The sequence below is a fragment of the Penicillium diatomitis genome (genome assembly GCF_028827545.1).
Source record: "Penicillium diatomitis strain IBT 30728 chromosome Unknown utg000013l_segment0_segment0, whole genome shotgun sequence".
In the NCBI taxonomy this organism is placed as follows: domain Eukaryota; kingdom Fungi; phylum Ascomycota; class Eurotiomycetes; order Eurotiales; family Aspergillaceae; genus Penicillium; species Penicillium diatomitis.
Window position 1 is genome coordinate 963674 of NW_026623185.1, and position 27157 is coordinate 990830.

Genomic DNA, 27157 nt, shown 5'->3' on the forward strand with positions numbered 1-27157 from the left:
TTTTCAGCGATGCTGACGCATGTTCCTTTAGGGCCATAAAGCAACCCAACCGGGTTCGAGTGGCAGAATCGGCACAATTCTGCTTCATCATTGGCTGCGGTCTCATGGCACCGAGGCAACATGCGGCCCATGCAGAAATGCTGAGTCATCGATCATGTGGTCCAGCTATGCGATATAAGGGTTGACACCTCCCCTGGTTTCATCAAGTTCACTCAACTAGCTGTTGCGGTGGCAAGGATGTCTCGCCTGATCTGGCGCCTGCGACAATGCCCCCTGTTTCGGCGTCCTGCTTCACCCGTGCGTCAATTTGCACAATCAAATTTTCAACTTCTCGATTCAAGCACATTGCTTGAGGAAGAAACGCTTCCGTGGTATACACAGAGTCGCTTTTATCCTGTACAAATTGGTGAAGTTCTTCACTCCAGATACCAAGTCATTGGAAAGTTAGGGTTCGGGGGTTACTCGACGGTTTGGCTTGGCAGGGATCTCCAGTACGTTCGCTGGACCTTCACGCGGATCAATGTGCCAAGAATTAATCATGGGATAGGCAACATGTTTACGTCACATTGAAGGTGTTTGAGCGCCAGTCAACCGAAAGCAGAAGAGAAATTGAAGTCTATGATCGCCTCAATAATGCCAGTTCAACCCACGCGGGCGCCATGTTTGTTCGCACGGCGCTGGATAATTTCCAGATTGGCCCAGCAGATGCTTACTATCCATGCCTCGTCCACAAACCTCTAGGCATAAGTCTGTATGACCTTCGAAATCAATTTGCAGCAAAAATACTCCCTGAAAAAATACTCAAATTGACTTTGCACCATATCCTACTTGCCCTGGATTTTCTGCATACGGAAGCTGACATTGTTCACACTGGTATGATTACTCCAATATCTTCCAAAAAAATCAGGCCTGATTCAATTTTTGTCAGATATACAAGAAAAGAATATCATGCTTGGGATTGACGATGTTTCGATATTGTCCGATTTCGAGGAGGAGGAGAAATCCAATCCCAGCCCTCGGAAGATCACCGGGGATCGGGTGATCTATTCTTCTCGGAGCCTCAGAAGAACGAAGCAACATGGCCGGCCTGTCCTGTGTGATTTTGGTCAAGCTCGATTTGGATCCTCTCAATATTCTGGTGACATTCAACCTTATATTTATCGAGCTCCAGAGGTACTCCTCCGAATGTCTTGGGATCGAAAAGTCGACATTTGGAATGTGGGAGTCGTTGTAAGCAGGCATCTTTCTGCCTTTTGCTTGATTAGATTATGTTCACTGAAAGATTACTCCGACTAACAATGAATAATTCACAGACCTGGGATCTTTTTCACAAAGGGCATCTATTCTACGCCAGAGACTCGAGGAAGAAGAACTCAGATTCTCATCACATCGCTGAAATGATTGCACTTCTTGGTCCGCCACCAAAGGAGATGATCCAGAGCAGTGAATATGCTGCAGAATTTTTTGACGGTGAAGGTACGTCTTCAATCAGTTAATATCACCCGAGCTTGACTAAAAGGAATAAAGGCAATTGGAAGGGAGTAGTTCCGATTCCTTCATTAACTTTGGAGCAGCTCGAAGGGAATTTGCATGGGGCGCAACAGAAGCTTTTCCTTGAATTCATGCGCAAGATGCTTCAATGGCGACCAGAAGAGAGAGCCTCAGCAAAGGATTTATTGTCGGACCCCTGGTTAAAATCGCCGTAATGTCTTGCCTGCTGGAAACTTCTTCAGTTGACGGCTTAGGCCATTTGTGTTGCTACGCGTGAGGTAATTGGACCGGTACTAGACAATACAATGTACCTGCGTTCAACGTATGTTGATTTTTAATTGTACTCTCGGATCATTCGGTGATAAAGTCACGACAATAGAGGCTATCTGAGACGCTTTGATATCCTCTGCCTAAGCAATGGCAAGAATCAACCAATGTTGATTTTTTTGGACGAGCCATCTAGGTGGACGTGGGCCCTTCGCATGGTCTTGTCATCCCCATCCTTGAGACGGATCGATACTACATCTTCCTTATCATCTGGATCATCGTGCGAGCGATGCGGTTTGGAGCCCCTACATTGTTCTATTAGTTCAGTTTCAAGGTTGACATATGTTGCAGAGAAAGACCTTATCTCAGCGTTCTTGAAATTCGGGTCCTATTGTATTTATTAGACAAGACCAAATTTCACATTATCGACTGGTCACTCACAGCCTTTTCTTCCGCATCAAGAAACTGAGAAACAGGAGCTTGCCACTCAGGAGGGAGGTCACTTAGTTTGGTTTTCCCAACGATTTTGTAAAGGCGCTGGGCTGTTGACTTGAACATTCTGAAAACAATTCAGCTAACAGTGGGCAGAAACAATGAGAGAAGTAAACGTTAGGTCATTTTCCCATCGAAGGTCGCCCACAGGTATATTTATATCGTAAATGGGTGGTGTACGAGAAGGGAAGTGCTATCATGACAAGGGACCTAGACCTCTGTTTTTCTCCACTTCAAAGGCGGCGCAGAGATTGGATATCATGCAGAGAATCTCCCGTATATACCTGTAAGTGGATTAGAGCCAATCCTTTTCGCGCGCGCTACATGGAATAAGCACCGGCGGGAACAAATCCTTATTTATTGGTCGACAAACACCCTCTATTCCTGTTGCTCGTGTTTCTGCGGCAACATTTCGTGCGATCTTGTGTCATGGTAGGAATAAAAGAACAACCTAAAGCAGATGCCAAACGCGGCCATCCGGGGCTGCGGGTCATGTGGCTATCCTATAGTATTGTCGAAAGGAGCACCACCTGAGACTTGTTCACGTTAATTTCCAGTTGCGGTTTGAGCTGGGATTCCAAGTCATTTTTGTGTGATGGACTCTGCAGCGATGGCACATGTTAAACTTCCGCTGATGGGACACAGATGCACAGCTGACGTGGCCGTAGGCAAGTGGGATGCCAGGTCTTGGCATTAGCCATCCGTTAGTCCTATATTTTGCTTTCAGGGGGTGCAGTCTATACTTGTGATCCGTGTGCGGCAGATCAAGACTTTGAACCAATTAAAGTAAAGCTCTTTGGCCGTCGGCCAAAGAGCTTTACTTTAATTGGTGCCTCTCAGCCAGTATTGGAGCCTGCTCGTTGCCCCGCCCCCGGTGTCCAAACTATATTTGAGGAATCAATCCCGCAGTTTTCCAAAGTTCTTAGCTACTTTGAGACCTATCATGGCACCCCAAGAAGCTGAGGTTCTATCAGCGTTAAAGCTTCTTCGTGATACGCCTAGTGATATACTCAACACTCATCGTGACCTGGCACTTCGGACCTTAACACAGATTGGACGGGCTATCAACGCCCATTGGATTGAAGATGAAGCCCCGAACAGGGTCAATGTGGGAGTCCATGGCGGACCCTATGGACCCACCGAGCCAGAAGCCCAACGTTCACAATCAGATACTTTCTCGCAACTCATAGTCTCAAGCACGCCTTCTCAAGAGAGCAATGCTTCAAGCCTACCGGGCCGTGGGCTCTCCAAGTCATCCTCAAAAACTTCTCTGGAAAGCACTACACGCAAACGAAAGCGACAAGCGACCAAGGATCCACATTCCGCGGCATTAATCGGAGCTGCGAAAAAGAGGCTCCCTCGAATCCTCGAATTCTGCAAGTCCTATGCTTCTCTTTCCGAGATACTGCAGACCGAGCAGGAGATGCAGTTTGCAGATAAAAGGATTGACCACCTGAAACAAATTGACGGCAATAAAACCCCAACCGAGGAACAGAAGCTTCTGAAAGGATTGAGTCAACTATCTCTCGCCCAGCAATTCACCGACTGGGAGATTGCGCGAGGCTGGAAGCCGAGAGCTGATGTACTCTACAACGGGATCGGGGCCCATCCTCCTAAAACTGCTGGAAAAATGACTAGATTTGCCAGAGAACACGGCTACCCTGAATCAGACCATAATGTCATGCGAAAGGGGATTCAGCGAGGAACGAACCAACTTCTTTTTCTTAAGTTGCTGAACGACAACTCCACCTCGCCTGACCAAAAAGATGCCGCTAAAGGAATCCTAGCCCTTGTCACAATTTTCGAGTATGCTCTATTTCAAGCTCTTTCAGCTTCGGAGTTACCAACACTCGCAAAATCCTTGCTGCAGGAATGTGACAGTTCTGAAGTCATTATTGACAGCCAAAGCGGCCAGAGAAATGTTGTTCTTGCATCAGCACGGTATATTTCACAGTGGTTTGAGAACTTGAGTGGAGACTTTGAAATGATCTCACAAACAATGAAACGGAGGAGGAGAGACACCCATTCACTCGCACATGTGACATCTTCTCAAACCGGCGATCGGCCTGTGGCTCCGACTCGTGCACGGCCTGCGGACTCCCAGACTGAGCCAAATAGTGAGCCAGATGGAGCGTCGAACTGCCAACCCAGCGATGTTATTCACCCCAGCATGAACTCTCATGAGCTCACGACGTTCTCCACGTTTCCTCGTGCTGAATCAAACCCCCAGAGGAGTCAGACAAATCCTTCATTCATGCAACTTCAACAAATCCCGGAAGAGGTTGAAATTGTGCCAAACCCAAGATCACACGATCTGGCTCAATTCTCTAGAAATACAACCGACGTCAATTGCAGCTTGGCCAGTGACTCTGAGTCATGTAGCATGTCCCACGAGCTAAGTCTATTCTCCACCAGCCCGTCAAATATCCCAATCCAACAACATCTGTTCGTCCCACGGTCGTGCTCTGCATTTCCCGGTGACATTCGCAATCCAGTTTCGGAAATACGAACAACACAAAATATGGCCTCTCATGAGCTCTCTTCTTTTTCCACTATCCCCGCATGAAGGGCCGTGTCTTCACTCGCTAAAGCAGGACAAAGAGCAAACGCAGTTTCGGTTCAATCTTCACTTCATGGTTTGCCTTCATGTATAGTCGTTTCCCTTCCCGAAGAGGCTTTCCCGAGGCGTTCGGACTGTTATCAAGTATTTGGATAGGGATTATAAATGCATCACCTTTGCTGTAGTGGAATGGCGCGTGTTTCGGACCGGGAATTTGTACCAGAGAATACCCCTGTTTTTTGTCAGGCGTGTGTTCTAAACTTCAAAGGGCGCGATATACCTTGCCAACCAGACCCAGCTTTTCCAAAAATGGACTCAGCTTCCGGCCTAGCTCGTCCGAGTCGTGAATTTCGAAATCATCAGCTTGTTTTTTGAAGGTTGCAGAGGAGGCCCATTGTGCGAATATCTTGCGCTCCGCATCCGCGCTTTCAGATAAGTCATCCTCATATAGATGTGGCTTGTCTGATGTTGTTTGCGACATGTCAAAATTCGAACTCCCGCCAGTCTCAGCGAATGAGCAACTCTTGTCAGGGCAAAGACGCTTTGAACGGTGAGGACAGTGGGAAAAACAGAGGTGGGGTGAGGTATGGTGGGGTAATCAGAGAGATGTCAGGGAATGAGCACGTGATCGGCGACCACCATTGGGCACCCAAATCAAAGTGAAGGGCGGGACGACTTATGTCTTACGTACCATAGTATCAAGGATGCTAAGAACTAGGTTCACTACCACGAACCGGACTGCCAGGCTGCGCTACAATAATACGGATTTATTCAGCCATAATATCAAGTGGATTTTCTGCTAGTCTACAGTACTACACAAATTGGTTTTTAATGAAGAGGGCACTCCTTTCTCGGCTTCGTTGTACTTGGTTGCTACGAGAAGCTTACGGCTTGTACCAATCGGTATAAATGCGCGCATTGATGACAACACATCGGTGGTAATTTTGAACACAACCGGTCAGGCAAGTTGTCCTTTCAAGCCCACAAAATTTATATCAACGTGAGACGTAGTCTGCATAATGAAAGCATAAGTTACCCAAACATAGCTCAGGCCAAACTCCTTATTCCGTACTCAGTTCAAGACCAGCAAAAAATCGAAGGAATCGTTCAACGCAGCGCCCCGGCCCATCATGCTTCTATATCGGTCTTGTAGTATCTCAATCACGGCTTTATTGGGCTGACTCAAGAAGGAGATTAAATCCTTCGATGCTGAAGAAGGCGGTCTCTCAATATGCCAGGGATCAAAATGCCAAGTTGTCAGGGTTAACTTGAGAACAGTGTCATAGCTCCAACGGCCCAACACCTCCTCCACCAAGGCGACAACATTTTCGTTGATAGGTTCAGGCGGTTTCAAGTATTTCAAAGCCTTGCACTTATCCAGCAACAATCTAGCATCCTGGCTAAGGTCCTCTGGGGGTACCCAAGTCCAGAAGTATGGAGAACCAATTCTCGAATAAACCAGGACCTCTAAGGCCAGTTTTGCGGGAGGAACCAAGACAACCTCAGGAATCGGAGAGGGCTTTGGTGGTTAGCACTATAGCTCTCTCGTGGAGTGTGGGGACTAACCATGACTGTGCAGATCCTTTTCAATGAGACTGATGGATTGTAGAAACGAATAATACTGAACTTGCGAATTGTATAGATCTATATATCAATGATCCTGACGCACTTCTGGGTACCTCTATCTTTGATAATACCTTCTCAACGTCAGAGACACACCTCTATTATGGATTGTCTACCCACTTTCTCTCTTCCGGCCTTCCTTGCCAATTGCGTTCAGTCCCTGGGTTTCTATCACGATGATAATGATTCCTTTTGGGGTGGAGACGAGAGCCAAGGCCGTAATGAGGACTTGGATCGAGAGATCCCTGGCACCACAACTTCGCATGCGCGATCTGAGGGCATGGTATATGAACCCGATCCTGTCTACGGTACAAAAAATCCAATCCAAACGAGAGTTGGAGCAGACTCAGCTACTTGTCAAATTAAACCTATCTCAGGTGAGCTACTCTCAGATCTGATTGTTTAGTCTCGTCTCTCACCATGGAGGGCCACAGAGCCAACGGCCTCGCAAGGCAGATCTCGCGGAGAGTCTTCACAGCCAAGCAATAGCATGGATAGTGATATCCTTGAGCTTCCCGCTATAACGCCAGTTAGGATATATTATTTGAAGACCGGCCGCTATTTGTGAAGTTTGTCGAGATGCTATCCGGTGGCAGGCGCAACATTCAGAGGGTAGGTTTGTGCAATCTATCTATTTCCCACCTCCCCACGCCTTTGGTATGTAATAACCACTTGTTAGCCCAAAATAATGGACATTGCCTTGTTGGATAGGGTGAGGCGTTTCGAATGCTTTTGCGGCATACTGTACAATCACAATACAGTTAACACACCTGATATTGTGTTCTCGGTGGTGTACCATGATGGCAGCAGAGATACTGTGCGTGGTGGATCGTGGATTCGTGGGGAGCCTCAGTCTATCAGTGACCTCTTCTCTTTACATGTAAAGATTTGTGCGGCCAAAGAACTCGTGCCTTGGGAAGTTCTGTTATCAAAGCGAATCAGGAAGGAGGGAATGCTTCGCATTGCTGTACCAACATGTCTTTTGGCTTAAATCCCTTCAATCAAATGCAGTTGTAAGAGAAACGCGAATTATCTTAGATGAATGCAAAACTCACGTTTTTGAACAGGCCTATTGACCACTGGGAGACTAGTCAAACTCACTTTGAACAAATATTGTACGAGGTCGCCAAAACATGAACATATTTAACCCACCCGCGTCGTCTAGAACCATTATCAGTCCTAATTATGTCTCCTTGAGTATCTAAGCATCCCAACCATTTACGTCTCGCCGGTCTGGCCGGTCATACTATCGTAAGTTGAGTTGTGTGTGCCTGTAACCTGACCATCCTAATCCTCATTTCCAAGTTTAAGTGAAGCTGCTCCAGATAACTATGTTCTGTCTTCAACGGGGTAGTTTCCACAACACTTCCGAATTAACAAGCAATTAACCATCAACAACATGGACGGCAGGCGTCAGCGTGTGCATACCCGGGCCGTTCCCAGGAACGCCGACAACCAGATTTACTGCGACCATCAAGACTGCCAGCCTATGCAGCCAACGTTTAGGCGTCCTTGTGAATGGAAATGAGTAGCTCTATATCATTATCCTCCTGTATTAAATTCTGACGCTAACTATTCTCTCCCCTAGTAAACATATGGATAAGCACGACCGTCCCTACAGATGTTATGAGCCAGGCTGCAACAGAGGACAAGGCTTCACGTATTCCGGTGGTCTCTTACGCCATCAGCGTGAGGTGCACAAAAAATACACCAACGCGATAACTCCGATTATGTGTCCCTACACGGACTGCAATCGCAGTTCTGGGAACGGATTTACGCGGCGGGAAAACTTGCGAGAACACCTACGCCGTCGGCATCGACACACTGACGATGTTAACCGCGGTACCTCTTGAAAAGACGACCTTGTTTATTCCACTTCACATGCAAAAGTTGGTAGTCAGCTTGAGTCAATCAAGGATAATGGGAGGCCGAATATTGCCACTAGCGAAGCAACAAGCACTGTTAAGGGATGGTCGATTAAAGCACTCCGTTACACGCCTACATGGCAATTGAAATGAGTAACAGCAATATAAATAAAGGGCTGTATAAGTACCGGTGCTCAAACGAAAGGCTCCTTGATTTTCAGTTCGCAACTTTGGAAACGTTACTCAGTGTATCCGAGATGAGCTGTCCTTCGTTTCAACATAATCAACCCTCTCGAGCCGAATCCTACGAAGATTGGCTCAGCGATTTCACTTACGATATCTGCGGAGATTTGGCATACAGCTGGATTGGATTGTTTGAGCCAGAATTGAACTACTCTGGCCCAAGGCCAGCATGGTGGCCAGGAGGTGTAAAATTGATGAATCCTCGGCGCTTGTTGAAAAAGGGTATGACGGTTGTTACTGACTGGATCCTAAAGGCTGACCAGACGAAGACAAGGTTATACTTCTCAGCCATTTGCTGCGTGGAAAGTTGCTTGAACATTGCACGAGAGTCAGCTTAGAGATCGAGGCACGCAACATTAATTGTCTTCGGAATTCACCAGTTTATCAGAAGACACTTGCCAAGATCCTTGACGCTTTCCAGGATCAACAGACGGGCCGAAACGTGCCTCTGGATAAGACCTTTGAGAGTCGCGAGAAAGGTAAAAGTCTCCGGTCCCATTATAAAGCCTTAAAGAACATGCTACAGCCTAGCATCATCTTCATTTTCATCGTGTTCGGAATGGCTCACTCACGCCCGATTTCATCAGCAACAACAATTAGGCAAATTGTGGAAGTGACCCCGAGTTCGCTTGAGGATTTGGCGGACTTGACTTCCGATTTTTGTGTTGAATGGCTGTCATTTTCACCGCAGGGAGAGCCGCTGTAAGTCATTAACATAGCTGACACGAAATAACCTGACGTTGGCCTAGGCATGTTACAGCAATGACCCGTTGTGCACTCCGGGGAGGGTCCCTCATTTCTCTGGAGGGGCCGACACTGCAACAATGCTGGGTGGCCCAAGAGATTCGAACGGACCCAAGAATGGGTAACCTAAAGCTTGTCGTCGCATATAAGTATGTTTTCCAAGGTTTGTATGTATCTCACAACTGATTAAGAATCATGTGAAAGCCCGCCACAACTGGGTCAATCCGTGCCTACTCTCTCTTATATGTAGGTACCTTGTCCTCCCTCCAATTTCGAACTTGACTGAGCCCACAGGGCATTCTCAATCAGGATTGCCGTTTCACAGTCGCATAGCCGCATAGTGACGACGATCGCACGAGGTTGGGAGGATATTCCTGGCATCATCGCAGAAATCGAGGCCCAGTATTTGTCGACTATGTCTTTCGTTTGAGTGACCATGGTAGTACTGTATTGTGGTGGTGGGGAGCTTGGTGCAAAGACAGTTGTCTATGGCTGGGTGTCGGGGGGGACACGAGAACATCGAAACCAAATTTCAAATATAAAAGCATCTGTTTCCCCTTCCGGTATAGTAACGGCCGTATTTGCATTCCATGTTTAGAAACATAGAGATGCTCTTTCAAACCCTAGTCACATGATACGCTAATCCGAATATGGATTTCAAGTAAATTACGTGTTTTGTATGCACCTAGTAATAATACCTAGGATTGTACCTATCTGTATGAATCCAATGTTCTAGAACCAGAAGGCCCTGGACGGCCAGAACTACAGTACGGAGTACCAGAAGTCCTTCCATGGAAATGCAAACAAGCCAAACATCAGAGCCAGCCATTGATTGCCATGAGAATCTGGGTAGAGCTGGACTCTCATTTATGACGTATCACTTTCGAAAGCAACCGCTCGCGATAACGTAAAATGAGCTCAACTTACGAATCCTCGACTGGAACATCGTATTCTTCATTCCGCGAGATCCGGGACTTTTTGTCGACCACCAATCTAGACCTCTGGTCGTACAACTGTCGTGTCGTGTCATCAGAGTTGTAAGATCGAGATCTACAGCCTTATTCGTAAATAGTTGCCACTAGAAACTCTCTCGACTTGTCCGCTAACTCTCGAATCCTGAGCCGAAATGTGAATTATTGTACGTTAAGATGAGATTAGTCAGTAGATACTAATGTGAGGGGTGCATCCGCAAGCGGCATGTCACGTGTGTATTTAGATGGACTCAGCATACTGCTTAGTCAATAATACTGGTGCACCAATAGGATATCAACAAGTCTGAATTCCTATAAAGCCCCCGGCTGGCAGTTTAGGCCTAATTACATGACTAATCCTCGCGGATCTATAGTATCTCCTTTCTCCGGGTATCCACCAGTACTGCTCCTACATGTGGGTTATACTCCATAGTTGGTCCAAATCTTGTTTTAATGGCTGGTTGGGCATCCCTTTCGATAGATGCAGCCATTGATTGGTGATGTCCATCAACTACTCCACACGGCCTGGACTATCCCAAGCATTCCTGCACCTTCAGCCAGGAAAAAAAGTCGTCTGATCTGTTACCAAATTTTCGAGAGGTTGTCTCATTATGATTTCCTGATTAGATCATCTGTTTTGCAATTAATTTAAGCATCCGCGTCTCTCCTCTTCCGCCATCTAAATGAAGTAATGATACTCATATTCCAGCTTCTTAACTAAGCGAGTTATCCCAAACCTGGAACTGTGTTCCCATTCCCTATTACATACTTGGGAAGTTACATTATCAGACATTCTTGACCGGGAGATGGCTCAACAATCGCCTCTTCCACCCGCTTATTGGGAAGCTGCGGAAGAGGTGCTATCTTACGAAACATCTGAGTCGGAATCAGATGAAACGAGCTCGTCTGAATCAGAAAGGGGAGATGAAAGTGAGCACGAAGAGCCACGCCCGGATCAAGAGTTGCAGCTTTCCGGGGAGTTAAGTCCGATAAGCAAGATCCCTTTCGTCTTTGTCGTCAACAATAAGAGGTTTGGGGTAATGGGGTCAGTAAAATACTCTGACCGGAAGCTTAACGCCGAAGGCTCCCAGATGTTTGCATTTGTTCGCGATATCCATATAAAATTGACGCACTTGTTGTTGGACGGGAATGCCCTGCAGAACGCGCTTATTTTGGAACCTGAGTTCCGGGAAAGAGCCGACGATCTCACGGCAGATAGCACAGGAACACTTCGCACCCTGCATCTTCCGGCCGAGGCGATGAATGATTTCAGTAGAGAGCAGCAGAGAAACTTCGCTGGTTGGCTCTACGCCAGCGTTGACCCGTCAGAGACCAGACTGCATCTGACTGGCTCTGGAAAGAGAAAAGCCACGCTAAATGAAGACGCAAAATACGCTCTTTGTATGTTGGTTGATGGCAAGCTCGACCACTTCTCTCGTTATCTGAGTGCTCGACCAGAAATGATCGACGAGTTGTCGAGCTTTCACAAAGGATACGGTATATTTACTCGGTTCATCATCCCCAAAATCGCGCCGCAAATTTCTACAAACTACCTCATGAGCGATCTATACCATGATTCGCGAAATATTCGCCGGATCGCACACTCAGTATATCTGTGGCTGAGGGAGGAATTTGGAGACAAACCAATGGAGAATTATCGACAAGATGAGGTAAAAAAAAAAAAAGAGGCCACAAAAGTACTGATGACGGTATTGGTTTCAACAAGAAAGTTGAGCACGTCTTGGCTCTCTCTGCAATCGGGATAGACGAAGGCTTGACGACATCCCAGAAATTCAAGGTTTTTGGGATGATATATGGTTCTATTCAGGGCGGGGCATTGAGGCATATGGCCGTCATCCAACGCCGACAGGAATGGAGAAATAAGATGGCAAGCAAAATGATCTCTGAACTGATAGCAGCAGGGTTGCAGATCCCAGGGATCTTTTGCGTTCATTGGGGAGGGATCGTTTTATCCTTTGGAGCAGCTTTGATCAAACCGTGGACTGAAGAGGCAGCCAAGAAAGTCATGGACAAGGTGATGCCCGTCACTGGATGGTTCACCTTCATGCATGGTGTAATTCAGGACCAGCTCGACGATCTTGAAAATTGGGTTGATGAGCATATTCCCCCTACTCAGTCCAATGATCGGGCTGACCTGGAAGATTTTATATGCTATGCCAGATTTGGTCTTCGGAAAGGTCTACCGGACATCAAATATGATCCCTGATCGTCAGAGTTGCTGAGTTTTGGATTTACGCTGTACGGGAATTTGAATGTAACGTACAGGACCAGCCACTTTGTGATTGTTTTTCAATATCTTTCGATATTTGAAACAAAGCCACATGAAATACGGATCAACGTGTTTTGAAGTAGGGTTTGTAAAAGCATATGTGTGAATAGATTGGTGAAACCGATTATGATTCACCCTGCGTCACGTTTTGGTAGCGCTGACTGATGAGTATGGACATATCTGGGAGCTATTAATGTGATCGTTTGGTTATGAACTTGATCACCGACACGAAATATGCGTCGGGTAGCATAAAGAAGATCACCACAACCGATTCGTCCATATAGACGAGGTGGTACAGTACGATTGGAAGTTTGATTAGAATAGAGGTGTATATCCCGCAAATCGTCGCTGCCTCCTTTGCCTTTTGGAGGGCAGCCTTTAGGATCAACCTAGTCAACATTTATATGCAAGGCCGCGGCTGATGCTAGATTCTGTTGCTTTGTGAAATTGTCCCGCAGGAACACCAGCGTAATATCGAGACACAAGTCAAGCTTCTGGAGCATCTTGATTACAAGGGGGTTCTAGCATAACTGGCCAAGTTAGGGTTCGAGAAACAATCGAAGAGTGTAGGTGGTGACACCAGTTACGGGACGTGCTGTATAATCACTATATGCTTCGGTAAATTGATAAATATAGTATTGCACTCAGAACGTATAGGCCGCGATCGCCTTAGTGTCTCCTATGGAGACGCGTCGCTTCGTAGCTCCTTAATGGGCGAATGACGAAGGCAAAAAGAAGGCGACGGAATGTCATGCCCTCCGTGCGTCCATATTCATCGAAGTAAAATCCACGCACTGGTTTGTGTGATTGTGACAAAAAGCTGAAGATGAACATAGCGTCCCAGTCAAATACGGCCACATAGGGGCAGTGTCTCGAATACTTTTGGGCTTGCTTGGAGAGCCAAATAGCGTTGCGCTTAAGAAGCGACGAGCTTTCTGTATCCATTGCCCTTACCATCTTCGACTGAAAGTTTGTCTCGTCGACAGCGGCACGCTTGAAGTCATCTTTGTGTATAACATTGGTGCTTTTGATCTCTAGGATAGCAAGCCTAGATAGAAGATGACCCCTAGTATCGTATAAAGACCACTCTACGTTCGTGCCGCTGGTAGATGTTTCTGTGCGACGAAATATTCGAGTGCCAGGTGGGCATATCTGCTGCAGTGCGATGTTGACAGGATGAATGAGCTGCAGAGTAGCAAGCCGTAGAACATCTGCTTCAGTCTCCAGTATATGTGTTTGTTCCATCACTGGCATTCCGGCGGATAACGGACTCGCATGGCCAATTCGTGGAAAATTCCGGTCAAATAAGTTGTGGTATAGGTCGATGGTTTCTTCAAAGTAGACAGCTACTGGGTCTGCCTCGAGGGTAGATGAAGCTGTGCTTCGAATATGACGGTACGTCTCATTGGAGGGAATCATCACAAGGGGTTCGTCGGGCAATTTTTCATCGAAGGCCCTGACGATTTCTGGAGATAATGGGTTCATAATGGCTGAAATCCTACACAGCCACAGAAATGGCGTCAGAAAATGACATAGTTGACATACTTTTGCATAATATGGCATTGTCCAGGCGAAGCCAATTTATATTCCCCTCTCGTCCTGCCTGCCTCGGATGTCGTCTGTGTGCATGGTGCCTATTGTTAGTACACCGGTTGTGGGACAACCGCAGGCTGCAGGGGCCAAGTATGGCGGTTAGTCGTCGCTGTCAATTGGCCAGCGTATTTATAAACAACCCCAATTTTGAGGTGAGATACTATTATTACAACGAGCAACAACGGAACAACTTCACGCTTAAGGAAACGGGGTTGAGTCATGTGTCATGACGGTCGGAAAATTAATGTTCCGAGACGCGGGCGAAGTTGGCTCGCACTCCCTTTCAGAGCACCAGCACCAACTTCGAAATGCAGTTGTCTCATATGTCGCAGAAGCGCTGGATCCGAGTGGTTTGTTACAGTCGCACCGATTACTATTATTATGCCTATCTCTGAACCGCTTACGCCTTTGCTCGGGCCTCTGTCGACGGAACTCCCTAAGCCGCCAGTGCCATATACTGCCAAGTGGAGATTCACCGCAAAATCTCACAATGCTTCTCGTCCAACAACGGTAGTGCGAGGCTGCTGCAACAACAGTGAAAGTGACAGGGCTGAGAGAAGGAAACTACGTCCGATCGACCGATGCTTAAAGCATCCCCCTTTGCCCGGCAAGGGTGGATATGATACTGTCAGCTTAGAGGTTATTGACCTCTTGAAAGCAGGCGATGGCCATAATTCTCAGGTATTTACGGTCCGACTACTAGACTTTGAGTCGACATCACAGTTGCTTCCTCGGAAAGGCACAGTACTTGTTGCAAAAATTTACGACCCGCTTTACTTCGATGATGATGAAGGGCACCTCAACCCATTTCTCTGCGCGGACAAATACTACACTCATGAGGCCAATGCATATATGGCCCTCAACGAACTTCAAGGTCAAGGTATTCCGAGATACTACGGGTCATACTCCTTGAGTCTATCTGTGAATTCAGTACACACGCGGGCAGTTCGAATGATATTGGTCGACCATATCGAAGGTATTACCATGGCAGATGCTAAGCCGAGGAATTTTTCACAATCAGTTCGTCAAAACATTTTGAAATCGATTGTGGACCTTGAGAGCCAGATCTTTGAAAAGGACGTTTGGCTCACCGACCTCGAACCGCGAAATGTCATTATAAGTTCTCCAGATAGCGACAAGCCCGGTGTCGTATTCATTGATTTCGCCCATGCTCTTTTCAACCGCAGGCGAGATGATCCACCTTTGTTACAGTTAAATTATTTTCTGGGAGAATACGTTTCGCCGCTCCTTCGGTGGAAGGAAATCAGAGGCAAAGGAGATTCATTTTCAGGATGGATTGATTGGGATTGGGATCCCTGGCTCGAAGCCGAATTTGCAGATACGGTCTCAAGCATAAAGCCAGGTATGCGGGAACGATGGCCCGAAGAATAGTTAGTTCCGCGAGAAATTTAGGTGGATGCCTGAAGTTTGGGACTATCCATGTCTTACCGCCCTAGGCGTTCTGCCCACCCACTCGTTTCTCTCGTGGGTGTGCCACACCGATCTCGTCAATCACACCGATCTCGTCAATTTCATCCAAACCATCAGATTCAACTTCGTCGCGATATATCTTCAACCAACCATGTCTAATTTATCTCTACCCTACGAGACTCGTATGACTAAGGCTATCGAAGCTTACCAGGCCTCTCAAAAACCGAATCTCTCACAGATTGCGCGAGAATGGGCGATTCCTCGAATGACTCTCCACGGTCGCGTTAGAAACGAGAGACGCGCTAGAACTTCCCAGACACCTAAAAACTATGCTCTTGAAGGGTGGCAGGAAGAAGCCTTAGTTCGGTGGATGATCCAGATGGCAGAATGGAACATGCCAGTGACTCCTGATATTATTCGCGAATGGGCAAATCGAGCACTCTCCCGTGCCGGCTACGAAGGCAGGACTGTCTCGAAGATGTGGGCGTATCGCTTTATGAAGCGTCTTCCTGAAGAAGTCAATTTACGGCTCAAGAAGCAGAAGACTAAGGAGAGCAAGCGTATTCATGCTGAAGATGCGGCAGAACGGAGACTACGGAAGCTATGGAAGGAGCGAAGGGGTGTCGATATCCCTCCAACACCTACCCCTACCCAGCAGTCAGAGGCATCTCTACGCGCTGAGAGAGAGGCTCGAGAGGCTGGAGAATTGTTTTTTATAGATCCCCATCCATTAAGTTGATAGAGCATTCACATCCGACATGGCTAGCTTGCGGCTAGGGTCTACACTATACTTATCTTTCCCCGTAAATTAAACAACCACCAGCGCGATTGATACCTTAAAATATATAGCAGATCATAAGTTGAATATCAATTTTATTACTATACCCTTTAGGAGTATAGTAATATATTACTTATAAAGTTGCGACCGGTAGAATAGTTTTCTATCTATATACTCATGTCACATCGAATTCACCAAATTACCTACTTAAAGCGTCCAAATTATTATATTGAAATATTAAGATATATAGTAAAGATATATATCTATCTATGCTAATAGAAATAATATTATAAATAGGGACTGGTGGATACAATAATAGTTGACGAATTTGAATCTGATGGTTTGGATGAAATTGACGAGATCGGTGTGATTGACGAGATCGGTGTGGCACACCCACGAGAGAAACGAGTGGGTGGGCAGAACGCCTAGGGCGGTAAGACACGGATACTGTTACACGTGGTTTTAGCTGAAGGGGATGCCTTGTATGGAACACGTAACTTGTCCCGTTCTGATATGGGATTTGAATTCTCTTATAGTGTAGCGTAGATGATAAAAAAACACGGGCTTTTTCTTTCTCTGTGAGCGATGGCGGCCACTCATATCTTCTCTATCGTTATCCCTGCATGTCGAAAGTGACCTTCGGCACTGTCCTGTTTTGCACCAACTTCATATACACACCGCCGAAGGAAGGCATGAAACCCTGGCCAGGATTCTCTTCGTATACTGATCGAGCCTTCGTGATATAGGCCTTCAGCTCGGCGAAGAATTCCTCGATGGGGTTAAAATCGGGCGAATACGGCGGGAAATTTGACTCCTGCATCAGCACATAAGGTCTTGATCCTGTCTGAGTGATGGAAAGACGCGTTATCCATAACAAGCACGGATTTCGGCTCCGGCCACCTTCCACAGTGCTGCAGAAGCTGCTCGATTAACGATTCGAAGAACGTGGTATCCGTTGAGCCTTTGAAAATACGGGACAGAATGATGCCATCTTGAGCATATGCAGGCAGTATCTGGAAGCGTTGGCCGCGATGAAATATCGACACTTGGACCGGTGTCACGCCGAGCGGAGACCAGCCAGTTCGCCTATATCCAATCCTTTTATCACATCTGGATTCATCGACAAACACAAGATGATATGACCGCAAATCAGATAGCTTATGCTGGTAGAAGTCCCGTAGTTGGGGGTTCTGTCCTTTGGCTTTCTGTTGTGCTTTTTTTTTGTCCAGCCAGCCTGCGAAAGAGCACGTTTGATGCTAGATGACGACGGTAATATGTTGAACTCATCCCAGAGGAAGATAGCCATCTCTTCGACGTATAGGCCAGGTTTCTCGGCGAGGTGGTCACAGAGGCGTCGAGCATGATAGGGGTGATACTTGGTTGTCGACCGACTGGGACTTGGGGAGATCTGGCACTACCGAATACGCAAGTTCTTGCGTATGTTAGTGAACCATAGTGATAGAACGCTCACTACACTGCGCCACCTTTACCATTTGCGAAGTAGTGAGTCTTTTCTTGCTGTATATCATATGAATAATCATCTTACGTTGCCAGGAATCGATGTTTCTGGCCATTTTGTGAGTGGTTTGGGTGACTAGTTGCGAGGTTGGAAGGAGTGTGAACGAAAGACCCCAGTGCGGGTGGGTGGTTTATTTTTGGACGTGGGTTATTTTTGGATATGTAACAGTACATAACTATACGGTTTTATAATTCTATCTATGTTACCATGTAAACCTGGAACGAAATTTTAAATACGGAAATATCTATATAAGGTTTAGTGTATCATGTGATTAGGGTATGAAAGAGTATCTTTCTGTTTCCAAACATAGAATGCAAATACGGTCGTTACTGTACATACTAGACAAAGTAATCTAGCCAATCTTGTTACAAGTCACATGTTTGTCATGTTGATGCCAGCTACCGCAGGCATCCTACATGTATTTAGATCGCCTCTCGCCCTCTCGCACACTCTTCTTCTTTCCCTCCCCATGCTTAGTTGTTTCGTCAATGCTACCATGTTGATTTCTTGTATCTTCATGCCTGAGCGTAACAAATCTCACTCCATCTTGAGCAGACTATGACGAGTAGCCTGGTATTCCTCTTTCTGTTCTCTAGTCTTGATACCCTCGTTGAATGCACCGAACTGTCCTCTTGGCACGTAACACAGACACCATTTCCAACCAGAAAACACGAGTACGTGTTCTTAACTTCCTCACTCACCTAGAAAGCAGCTGAGTCCCAAAGTCAGTCAAATCCTGGATAGAATCCCTCATCGCTCTGCACGCCGCAGAAATGATGCTGGAAGCATGGACATTCAAGTTTCCAGTACCGCAAAGATACCGCAATATCATCGCTTTCATCGTCAACTATTTAGAAAAGGAAGACTGTCACGCCCGGTTTGAGAAACGGGTTCATTAAGAACCCGGGCATGGAACTTAGGTGAAGTTTCCAACTGCGGGCCCAGCTATTGTGGAATTAAGGAATTTGGAACTGCATAGAGTTAGATACTAGAAAATTCAGCCAATCAGCGTTGTTTTCAGGGCTTATACAGCCAAACCTTATCGTGTAACTCCCGCTTCCTCGGTCGCCCACCGGGAAGCCTTCATGGCTAGTCTCTCTTGTTGACAGAGTATCATGGGTCTAGATTGATGCGATATAATAGAAACTCAGCAGACGGCTACGACAGGGAGCGGTGTGTAATGGTGAGTGGTGGATGTCATTGTCTGATGGTTTGGTTAAATCGCATAGTTAGCATGTAGTATGTACTCATGCTCACATCGAGATCAGATCGCAGCCTGGAAGAAAAGGGAGGATATATATAAGTATCAGATTTCCGTTCAAAAATCTTTCTTAGCCCATACTCAATCATGTCAATGGAAATGACCAATACCGCCCCTTCCTCGGGGTACCGCTCCTCCCCGAGTCGATCAATGCCGGCTCTGTCAAAATCCCTCTCCATCGCTTGAGAGAGCTGTTTCCCGATATCCAGCGCTTCACTGCTATGGCCATCATCCTTGCCTACCATCCGGATAGCCCAACCGAGCTTAGAGTCTTGTTGATCAAACGAAACGGCAAAAATAGCTCATGGGGCAACATCTGGGAGCCGGCGGGAGGTGGTCCGGGCGACGAGGACCGGACCATACTGGATTCGGCGGCCCGGGAAAGCGAAGAGGAGACAAATATCTGGCCGTCGAGATTCGCCGGGATGGCTCTCACATGTGCTTTCTACCACACGGACAGAAAGACTGGCAACCTGGTTGTCATGCGAACGCTCGGATTCATCATCAACCACAACGAAGAGATAATGGCGCAGAGAATCTGGTCCCACGAGATGCAGCAGTCAATTGGTCAAAGTTCCGTCCAGATCAGTGAGGAGCATCTCGATCATTGTTGGTTCACTGAGGAGGAAGTCCGGAGTGCTGCTTTGTCTGAAGAGGCTGTTCCGCAGCAAGGACCATTTACTATGCTTCGGGCCAAAAGGGACATGGTTTTGCTTGCGTTTGAATTATTCAGGCGAAACAAACGCCAGGAGTGGCCCCCGTCGATTAAGACCGTTCTATCGTGAGATAAGCTCCTGAAATCTTCCGAAATAACCCGCCAGTGGTAGTCCATCAGGACGACCTTGGAGATGCCTCATTGAGAACGTTTTGCTGAACACTCTTAATTCCTTTCAACTTCTATGATCGGAGAAATAGAGACACACAATACATAATTCCCAAGTTACGTTAGAAAATCGAAGTTACTGCCTCTATACGTTTTCCACTGGGGACGACCGTCGTTTCCCAAGCCTTGTGCTCCAGTACACTTGTAGAGAGCCTTGAGACCTTCCAGGGAACTTCTCACCGAACCGCTCGGTCACCTCCGACCAAGCAAGGTGTTCTTCCTCTCTGAGCTTCACCAGTAAGTCAGCCTCTTCGTCGGACCATGACAACCCTTTTCTCGAACATGGAGTACGTGGCCTGTCGACCAATTCGGCATCTCTGTTTGCGTGCTGGGATCTATCACTTCCGTGAGGCAGGTGGACGCAATGGGATAAGGCACTCTCGAATAGCCAGGACAAGAACTGCACTCTTTCCTCGACCGGAGGGGCAGAGAATTGAGCACGGAGAGTAGGAAGCGATACGTTCTTGCGGCCGAGTCCCAGACCGGACCGGCTGGCCCTATTTTTTGGGCGATTGTCGATGACAACTGAAACTTTACTGATTTTGGCAGGCCGCCGACCAGCTTTCACGGGCCTGACAGAATCCTGTTGCTTGCTGTGGCAATGGGCGCCCCGAGCCGGGGAGCGAGAATGTTCAACTGGAATTTGGCGTGAAATTGTTGGGGCGATAGGAGTAGTTGCCGTTTGTTGGGTCTGCTCAAAATCTCGGGTATGATTATTGTCCAGGATTGCCGGGTCAATTGTTGGACTTTCCAGAGAGATGGGGCTTTCAAGAAACCCAAGTTGAGCTTGCTGACTAGGAGGGAAAGCGAGCTGCCGGCCATTTGAGTCGAAGCCAAGGAATTGAAGCTCAGAATCCGGGGCGATTTGTTCGAAGGTCATGGTACGATCAACGTCTCCAGAGTTGGGGGGATCGTCAGGGAATAGGGAGTTATCAATGTCAAAGGTCTCGGGACCAGGATTGATTGGCGATGTTGGGGCCAAACCCTCCGATTCGTGTTGAGTGTTCGATTGTAGACCGCCATTTAAACAAACCTCTACCGGTGGGCGAGCAGGTAGGGGATGCCGCTCAGGTCTTGGAGCATAGATCTCCTGGCTCTCTGAAATGGAGTTGCGAAGATTGGAGGGAGACGGTGTCGCAGATATGGAGACCGGGCTTGGGTACCGACAAATACCGAGGCGATCCCGCAAAGGCTGCTCTTTCTCTTGGGAAGGTTTCCAAGGACGGAAGGATTCTAAGCGATAACTGGCGCTTGGCATAATGCGTGCACACAGGCAACTTCAAAGGTCTTCGGGTCTGAGGATGCGGAGAATTTGGAAAAGGGGACACTGGAAGGGGAAACGGAGCCGGGGTCGATATGGAATTGGGGGAGATGGGGGGAAAGGGGAGGGAAGAACGTGGAATGGGTTTGGAGTGCCGAAGTGCGATTGGGGTGGAACTTCCAGTGTCCTTTATACCCACGAGATCAGCCTTGCGAGAGGACGCAACTTTCCTGCCGCGCAAGGTATCCCCTTCCTCTCCTGTAATCCGATGCGAAGTGCCCCAAAACACGTACACATGCTACTCCAGTCTCACTACCAAGCGCATGGCCTGGAGAATACGATGTCACACTCTCTTCGCGGACGGAACTGCTCATCTGCCGTCCGGGCTGCGTTTTAGAACTGGATTCAATTTAGAAGAGGGGTTTTCGCCATTGGCTCACGGCACCGAGCTGAGCTATCGAAGATAACCGGACATATTGCAGCGGGGCTTGTGAGGCCGATCATGGCGACGATAAGCTGCTACCAGACTCGCGAACGAGCAGGGGCAGGTGAATCTGCGACACTGCGATGTAACTTCGGCAGCAACCATGCGGAATAATGGGTCCAGTGGCGAGACCGTTCGAGATACTCCTGCAAGCGCGAGGGACGCGGACGAAGTACAGGAATGTGTGACCACAAAGGCTCAGAAAACAGAAGGCATTCTTAGTCGCTCTGTACCATGATTAACAACACTAATCACTTGAAAAGTAGACACCGGGCGAAGGCTCACGGAGGATAGCCGTAAATAGGATCCTGTCCGCGCTTCTACTCCTGACTGACTGGATGGCATCGCATTTCACGCGGCCGGGAACGGGCTGAGCGTCGGCGGGTCGAGCGGCATGTCCGACGAAATCCGATGTGCGAGGTCATTTCGGGGCGCAAAAAAGGGGCAGCGCGAGTGTCAGTGCGCATGGATCGGCGGGGGCGAAAAGAAAAGGGGGAGCCGAGAGAGTTGGAAGCAGATGAGAAAGTGCGTCGACGAGACGAAGGAGGGCCAGCGGTGTTTTATAGATGGTGACGGCGGAGCGCCGGGTGATAAAAGCGGCCGCTGCGGCGCTAGGCCCGATCAGGGCCCCTCAGCGGGCCGCGATGCCGGATTGGGCAGGGGGAGGCCGCAGCCGGGCAGGCGGTCGGGGCGCGCAGAACGGGGAGCAAATGAGCGCGGTTTTCGGCCCCCCGCTTGCCGTCCTGTAGAATACTAGGTTTGAAAAGCTTAACTCGGTCTCGGAGCCTAGAGGAAGCCGATCGGGCTTAGTGATTATTCCTAATGTACGCTCGCCCTTTAGGTTATATTAACGGACTAGATTTAAAATAGGCTAATTAGTATAGTCGTTTAATTTAGAGGTTATAGCTAAGTAGATAGTCTGAGGTAACTGTGACGCATGAGCAAAGGTCAGCTTGCCAACTGGAGGGTTGGCTGACCAGTTCGTGGGCGGACTTGGAGCATCTAAAGGCAATTTCACATTCACGGATCTACCTAAGCGGTATTATATTTATCAAGTCTTATGATCTACCTTGTTAAACTATATACAAAGAAGGAAATATTTCACATAGCTCTGCGAATACGTTGTCTAGTAAAGATTGAAGTCAATATAGTACGAAAAACCTAAGTCATAAAACTACAGTAGGCTACGCAGGGTCATGATAAAAATAAGTCTATAGGCGACAGCGTGAAAGGGTGATAGCGTCGTTGGTCAAATAGACTCGTCATAATAACGCAGAATGACTCACCGGCCTCCTGCGTCATAAAGGAATGGTATCCACGATAACTCGTCCGTTTTCATACCCTCGTTCGAAAAATGAAGAGGGACGAAATAGATCGTTAAAGGCGTCAGAAATACGTCATTATCCCGTATTAAACCGTTTTAACGGACACTAATTCTCTTGAATAAAACAGTAGGACCTCTGCCGGATGAATTAAGGCCCATGTCTTTATCAGGCGTTCCCTGGATTTTATGGCCACGCTTCATAACGCCAGCTCTAGCACGGGCCCCTCTGGTTCTCGCGGCTTTTAGTTAAACGTACATTCCCTGCTCCCGCCCCGCTTTAGTAGCGTCACCTCTCTATTCTGATGCTTATACAGCTCAGGACTGTGGGACAGCCGGGACCTTCATATACAAGCACACTTTCCAAGTTTGAATTTAATAAGGCACTCAGCTTTCACCGCGGCCAAGTTCTATTCAAGCCCAAGCCCCAATATCTAGTTGACTCACCTTTATGGGTAGTCTTTATTCACCCGTATACCCTGAAAATAATATTCAAGGGTTTCAAATGGCCTCCATTCCGGCCAACTCTATGAAAGCTATATCTACGATATAAACCGGAATCTAATATGATACGTATTATCATCATATACCTTGGCCAGTCCTCGAAGAGAGTAGTTCAGACTTCCCAGCGAACTCGGTCTCGTTCCTCGAGTATCATCAACTTAGCTACCCTTCAGACTCGAGAATCGTCTCAACTAAGACGTCAGCCATATCTTTGCAACCGTCGGCGTCACCAGAATTACTAGTGTATTCCCGCAACTACAAGTCGCAGTTTCAACCAGTCATGATACAATCCGGGCAGCTTGTCCAGTCTCCTTCAATAACTTGAAAGCCGCGCCGAATGCCTTACGCTAAAGAGGATCGTCTTTCTTCAGGTTACGATGACCAACGTGCAGCATATATCACTTCTGGAAGCATGTTCTAGCTTCCTGATTAAGAAGAGAATTACTGGCTGTTTTTTCTCAACAGTACTACGGGGTGCTGACTGATTACTATGAGTTAGAATGTCCACGGGTTGTACTTGCCTTGTTCCATCTACGAATCCTAAGACTAGTCTCTCGATCGTATCGTTGCTTTGCAAAGTCTGACTGCGGGTTGGATCATGTTGAGGGTCTTGCAGGACGTGCCAGAGGTGCGCGCTAAGTAGGTCAATCACTAAGTGTTACCACGGAGTGAATCCCCTACCTGTAGATTGGGCTGTCTTAAGGTGGACTGTGAAGTGTAAATTGCTCAAGATAGTAATTTAAAAACGATGACCAATTGATCGCGAAGAACTAGATACATGGTACTGAATGAGTGTCCTTATATATCCAGTCCTTCTTTAGTAATCCTCTCGTTAAGGGTACAGTCACGTGCTATCTGATCTTGTCCCTGCATTTAGGTATCGTCTCGGTGCGTGTAGAAATGTGGCCGTTTCCTGCATCACGCTAACCGTTCCATGGTGTAGGTCCGTATACCTTGGTGCACGGTTACTCATAGTCTGTAAGATCATCACCTCCCTCCCTGTCCTTTGTCCTCGAAGGACCTTAAGTACTCGTCCTTCCCTCACGTATGTGCGCCTGTTTTTCTGCCTTTTCCTTTTCCTCGCACTTCCCATGGTTTCCTATCGCTGACCATGACTTCTAAAGCTTCCGTTCGCAAGAAAGCTCTGGCTCATCGTATTGAAGACGAGGGGTTTCACTCGGCCATTCCTTGCGATCGTTATGGTATTGATTGGTCTTGACTGTTCTGCAGCGTTCTACAGCCAGGGCAAATCAGCTGACCAATTGTTAGGTGCCTTGGCTGAACACAGACCCCCCACTCTAGCACCTTCTAGATAGGTGGCTATACTCATCACATCCATCCTACACTATACTACGCGGGCGCATCTGTAGGTGCGGATGCGGGATGGGATCGGCTATCTATATTAACCGTTGCAAGACAAGCGACTTATCAGCTGGCTTGGCCAAGACCTTTTGGCTTAAAAGCAATACCAGTTTCCCACTGAATGGCCCTCATTGAAAACTTGGCCGATCGTTCATGTAATAGTAGCTTTGGACATGTAATGCGTCGTAAATAATGTTAGCTCAATATCACGACTGGAACTGCTGTGTTACTGGTTGTGCGGTCTAGAAGCTCAGGTTCTCAAGTGCATTGTGTCGTAGTGTCTCATGCCGATGGCTGTAGCTCCACCGTCGATCAAAATCTCCGTGTCTGCTGACCATATCATGCAGCACATGGCTTAAGAGAGGAAGAACGATTGTCTGATCATGGACCAACAGAAAAGCGACCAAGGTTTGGAGATCGGAAAATCGTTTCTTCTGTTTAAAAGCAAAGAGGTAATGATCGATTTGTTGTCGAACAGGCCAGACTTCTATCATGGAGCTCAGGTACGTAGGCGAATCTAGTTCAACAGTACGAAGATAGATGTTTGAGAAAGAGGATCAAATATTGGATATCATTAAGGCAAAATGCATTCTTCATAAAGTGCGCTATTCGCGCAGTATAACTGAGCTTGGCTATATAAGATTATCGAACTCTGGATTGGAGCATTGGCTGTCGGAAATTTTCTATATAATAGCCTACTACTCGGATTGTTTCTACTTCTGGGCTAGGCCATCTTCTCGACTTGTTAGAACAGCAGACAATGTACGATGTACTGTACAATCTTTAACAGATACCAGCAATTGTACGGGGGATGCTGAACGTGACAAGCCGCTTTTTGAAGACTGTACAAGCAATTCCTCCAATGAAGAAAGACAATCCGATTTGGCTATTGTAGAACTCTGGGGAGCTTTAAGATTATCATCCATACTGGAAAAGGCAAAGAGAATATCACCGAGGGGTTTCTTGACCTATTATGGTATCTATATGCTTCACGAGATCGCAAATCACTGTCTCGATCGCGCAATATAGCAAAAATTGGCCTGGTGCCAATTTTTCCGAAGAGAAACAAAAATCAGCTCGTGGCGTACTCCATGGTAGTAGGCGAACCCATTCATTAATAGTATCCTACTCCGTATAATCATCTGAGGGAACCCACTCGCGGCGCCGTCGAAATCCATGGACTGCATTAGCGGTAGCACCGACAGAGCCGATGCAGCTACAATCTGGGACATGAAGGGTATTGTACAGAGGTATTATTCTTTCCACAGAAGACCTTCTCGTTATGATATAGAGCGAACGAAACGGCGAGACTAGCACTGGCTGTCTTGTCTTAAAGATATGATGATTATCATATGCTACCTATCATTAATATAGAAATAAACAATGGGTCCGACTGAGAACTAAAATACTCGATTATTGCCTCAGAGTCGTCAAGTACTACAGTCACGGCTTGTAGCGTACATCATCTGAGTGGTACCATGCGGCTTCCGCCTGTTCCCTTGAAACCTCTGTTAGGCTCGATAATAATCTTCAAGAAGGCCTAGGCTCGTCACTAGGGAAAGGGGTGTGGACTAATCATTTCCGGAACGCGCACTCTTTCCAAGGACATTGTTTCATAGCGGCCGCGAGCTAGAACCGAGCATATGTCCCAATGTTGCTCCGTGGCCGGCTTTAAGCACGAAGGAAGGCGATTTCCATAAGTTTATTCAATACTTTCATCTGGAGAAGAGCAATGGCTCGCGCGCCGCGTGTAACGATACCAAATGAGTCAGTGAAATTGGTGGACAACCCTGCATCTGCATCTCCCAGGGGAGCAGTAGGCGTGCAGCAAAATCGGAGGGAGACCCTCTCTTGAGACAAAAAAATTTGAAAGAGTCAAACCCGCAGTAAGACTCTGCGAAGCGACGGTACGATTGAGAGAGACTCTTGAGGCTCGCAGAAGGAATGAGGAAGTAAAATCTGTGGACGTTTTAACTCACAGTGATTGGTTGGCACTGCGTAACAACAGTGTCCTAATACTATTCATGGTGATATGAAAAGAATATTGCAGTGTGGGGCTAACGAAAGATCAGAGCGCTGAGTCATAAGTGATCGAGGTACTACCCCGTTATCCAGATGCTGGGAGGCATTTTAAACAGCCGTACAGCCATGAAAACCAAGTAAGTTTGGGTCGGCCAGTCTCGACTCGAGTAAATGGTCTACGAGCGCCGGATC

At 47.3% G+C, this 27157-nt stretch overlaps 12 protein-coding genes across 12 annotated transcripts; 7 read left to right on the forward strand and 5 right to left on the reverse strand.

Moving 5' to 3' along the window:
* Nucleotides 1–237: 237 nt before the first annotated feature.
* Nucleotides 238–1296, forward strand: N7539_008658 (kinase-like domain-containing protein; the record flags this gene model as incomplete). Its single annotated transcript, XM_056938253.1, is given in 3 exon segments — nucleotides 238–491; nucleotides 548–923; nucleotides 943–1296. 3 exon segments carry the CDS (start codon nucleotides 238–240, stop codon nucleotides 1294–1296), a joined length of 984 nt encoding a protein of 327 aa, XP_056786635.1.
* Nucleotides 1297–1298: 2 nt separating this feature from the next.
* On the forward strand, nucleotides 1299–1706 carry N7539_008659 (uncharacterized protein; the record flags this gene model as incomplete). Its single annotated transcript, XM_056938254.1, has 2 exons — nucleotides 1299–1476; nucleotides 1528–1706. The coding sequence occupies 2 exons, from the start codon at nucleotides 1299–1301 to the stop codon at nucleotides 1704–1706; spliced, it is 357 nt and encodes a 118-aa protein (XP_056786636.1).
* Nucleotides 1707–1918: 212 nt separating this feature from the next.
* Nucleotides 1919–2316, reverse strand: N7539_008660 (uncharacterized protein; the record flags this gene model as incomplete). Its single annotated transcript, XM_056938255.1, has 3 exons — nucleotides 1919–2063; nucleotides 2118–2146; nucleotides 2200–2316. 3 exons carry the CDS (start codon nucleotides 2314–2316, stop codon nucleotides 1919–1921), a joined length of 291 nt encoding a protein of 96 aa, XP_056786637.1.
* Nucleotides 2317–3193: 877 nt separating this feature from the next.
* Nucleotides 3194–4816, forward strand: N7539_008661 (uncharacterized protein; the record flags this gene model as incomplete). The annotated part of the gene is made up of 1 exon (XM_056938256.1): nucleotides 3194–4816. One exon carries the CDS (start codon nucleotides 3194–3196, stop codon nucleotides 4814–4816), a length of 1623 nt encoding a protein of 540 aa, XP_056786638.1.
* A 19-nt stretch (nucleotides 4817–4835) lies between these two features.
* N7539_008662 (uncharacterized protein) lies at nucleotides 4836–5291 on the reverse strand (the record flags this gene model as incomplete). The annotated part of the gene is made up of 2 exons (XM_056938257.1): nucleotides 4836–5042; nucleotides 5091–5291. The coding sequence occupies 2 exons, from the start codon at nucleotides 5289–5291 to the stop codon at nucleotides 4836–4838; spliced, it is 408 nt and encodes a 135-aa protein (XP_056786639.1).
* Nucleotides 5292–8555: 3264 nt separating this feature from the next.
* Nucleotides 8556–9715, forward strand: N7539_008663 (uncharacterized protein; the record flags this gene model as incomplete). Its single annotated transcript, XM_056938258.1, has 3 exons — nucleotides 8556–8763; nucleotides 8922–9243; nucleotides 9580–9715. 3 exons carry the CDS (start codon nucleotides 8556–8558, stop codon nucleotides 9713–9715), a joined length of 666 nt encoding a protein of 221 aa, XP_056786640.1.
* A 1347-nt stretch (nucleotides 9716–11062) lies between these two features.
* On the forward strand, nucleotides 11063–12483 carry N7539_008664 (uncharacterized protein; the record flags this gene model as incomplete). Its single annotated transcript, XM_056938259.1, has 2 exons — nucleotides 11063–11926; nucleotides 11983–12483. The coding sequence occupies 2 exons, from the start codon at nucleotides 11063–11065 to the stop codon at nucleotides 12481–12483; spliced, it is 1365 nt and encodes a 454-aa protein (XP_056786641.1).
* A 732-nt stretch (nucleotides 12484–13215) lies between these two features.
* N7539_008665 (uncharacterized protein) lies at nucleotides 13216–14031 on the reverse strand (the record flags this gene model as incomplete). Its single annotated transcript, XM_056938260.1, has 1 exon — nucleotides 13216–14031. The coding sequence occupies one exon, from the start codon at nucleotides 14029–14031 to the stop codon at nucleotides 13216–13218; it is 816 nt and encodes a 271-aa protein (XP_056786642.1).
* A 416-nt stretch (nucleotides 14032–14447) lies between these two features.
* Nucleotides 14448–16309, forward strand: N7539_008666 (uncharacterized protein; the record flags this gene model as incomplete). Its single annotated transcript, XM_056938261.1, has 3 exons — nucleotides 14448–14489; nucleotides 14731–15502; nucleotides 15597–16309. 3 exons carry the CDS (start codon nucleotides 14448–14450, stop codon nucleotides 16307–16309), a joined length of 1527 nt encoding a protein of 508 aa, XP_056786643.1.
* A 652-nt stretch (nucleotides 16310–16961) lies between these two features.
* N7539_008667 (uncharacterized protein) lies at nucleotides 16962–17168 on the reverse strand (the record flags this gene model as incomplete). The annotated part of the gene is made up of 1 exon (XM_056938262.1): nucleotides 16962–17168. The coding sequence occupies one exon, from the start codon at nucleotides 17166–17168 to the stop codon at nucleotides 16962–16964; it is 207 nt and encodes a 68-aa protein (XP_056786644.1).
* A 1472-nt stretch (nucleotides 17169–18640) lies between these two features.
* On the forward strand, nucleotides 18641–19913 carry N7539_008668 (NUDIX hydrolase; the record flags this gene model as incomplete). The annotated part of the gene is made up of 2 exons (XM_056938263.1): nucleotides 18641–18757; nucleotides 19203–19913. 2 exons carry the CDS (start codon nucleotides 18641–18643, stop codon nucleotides 19911–19913), a joined length of 828 nt encoding a protein of 275 aa, XP_056786645.1.
* Nucleotides 19914–20096: 183 nt separating this feature from the next.
* Nucleotides 20097–21269, reverse strand: N7539_008669 (uncharacterized protein; the record flags this gene model as incomplete). The annotated part of the gene is made up of 1 exon (XM_056938264.1): nucleotides 20097–21269. The coding sequence occupies one exon, from the start codon at nucleotides 21267–21269 to the stop codon at nucleotides 20097–20099; it is 1173 nt and encodes a 390-aa protein (XP_056786646.1).
* Nucleotides 21270–27157: the final 5888 nt, after the last annotated feature.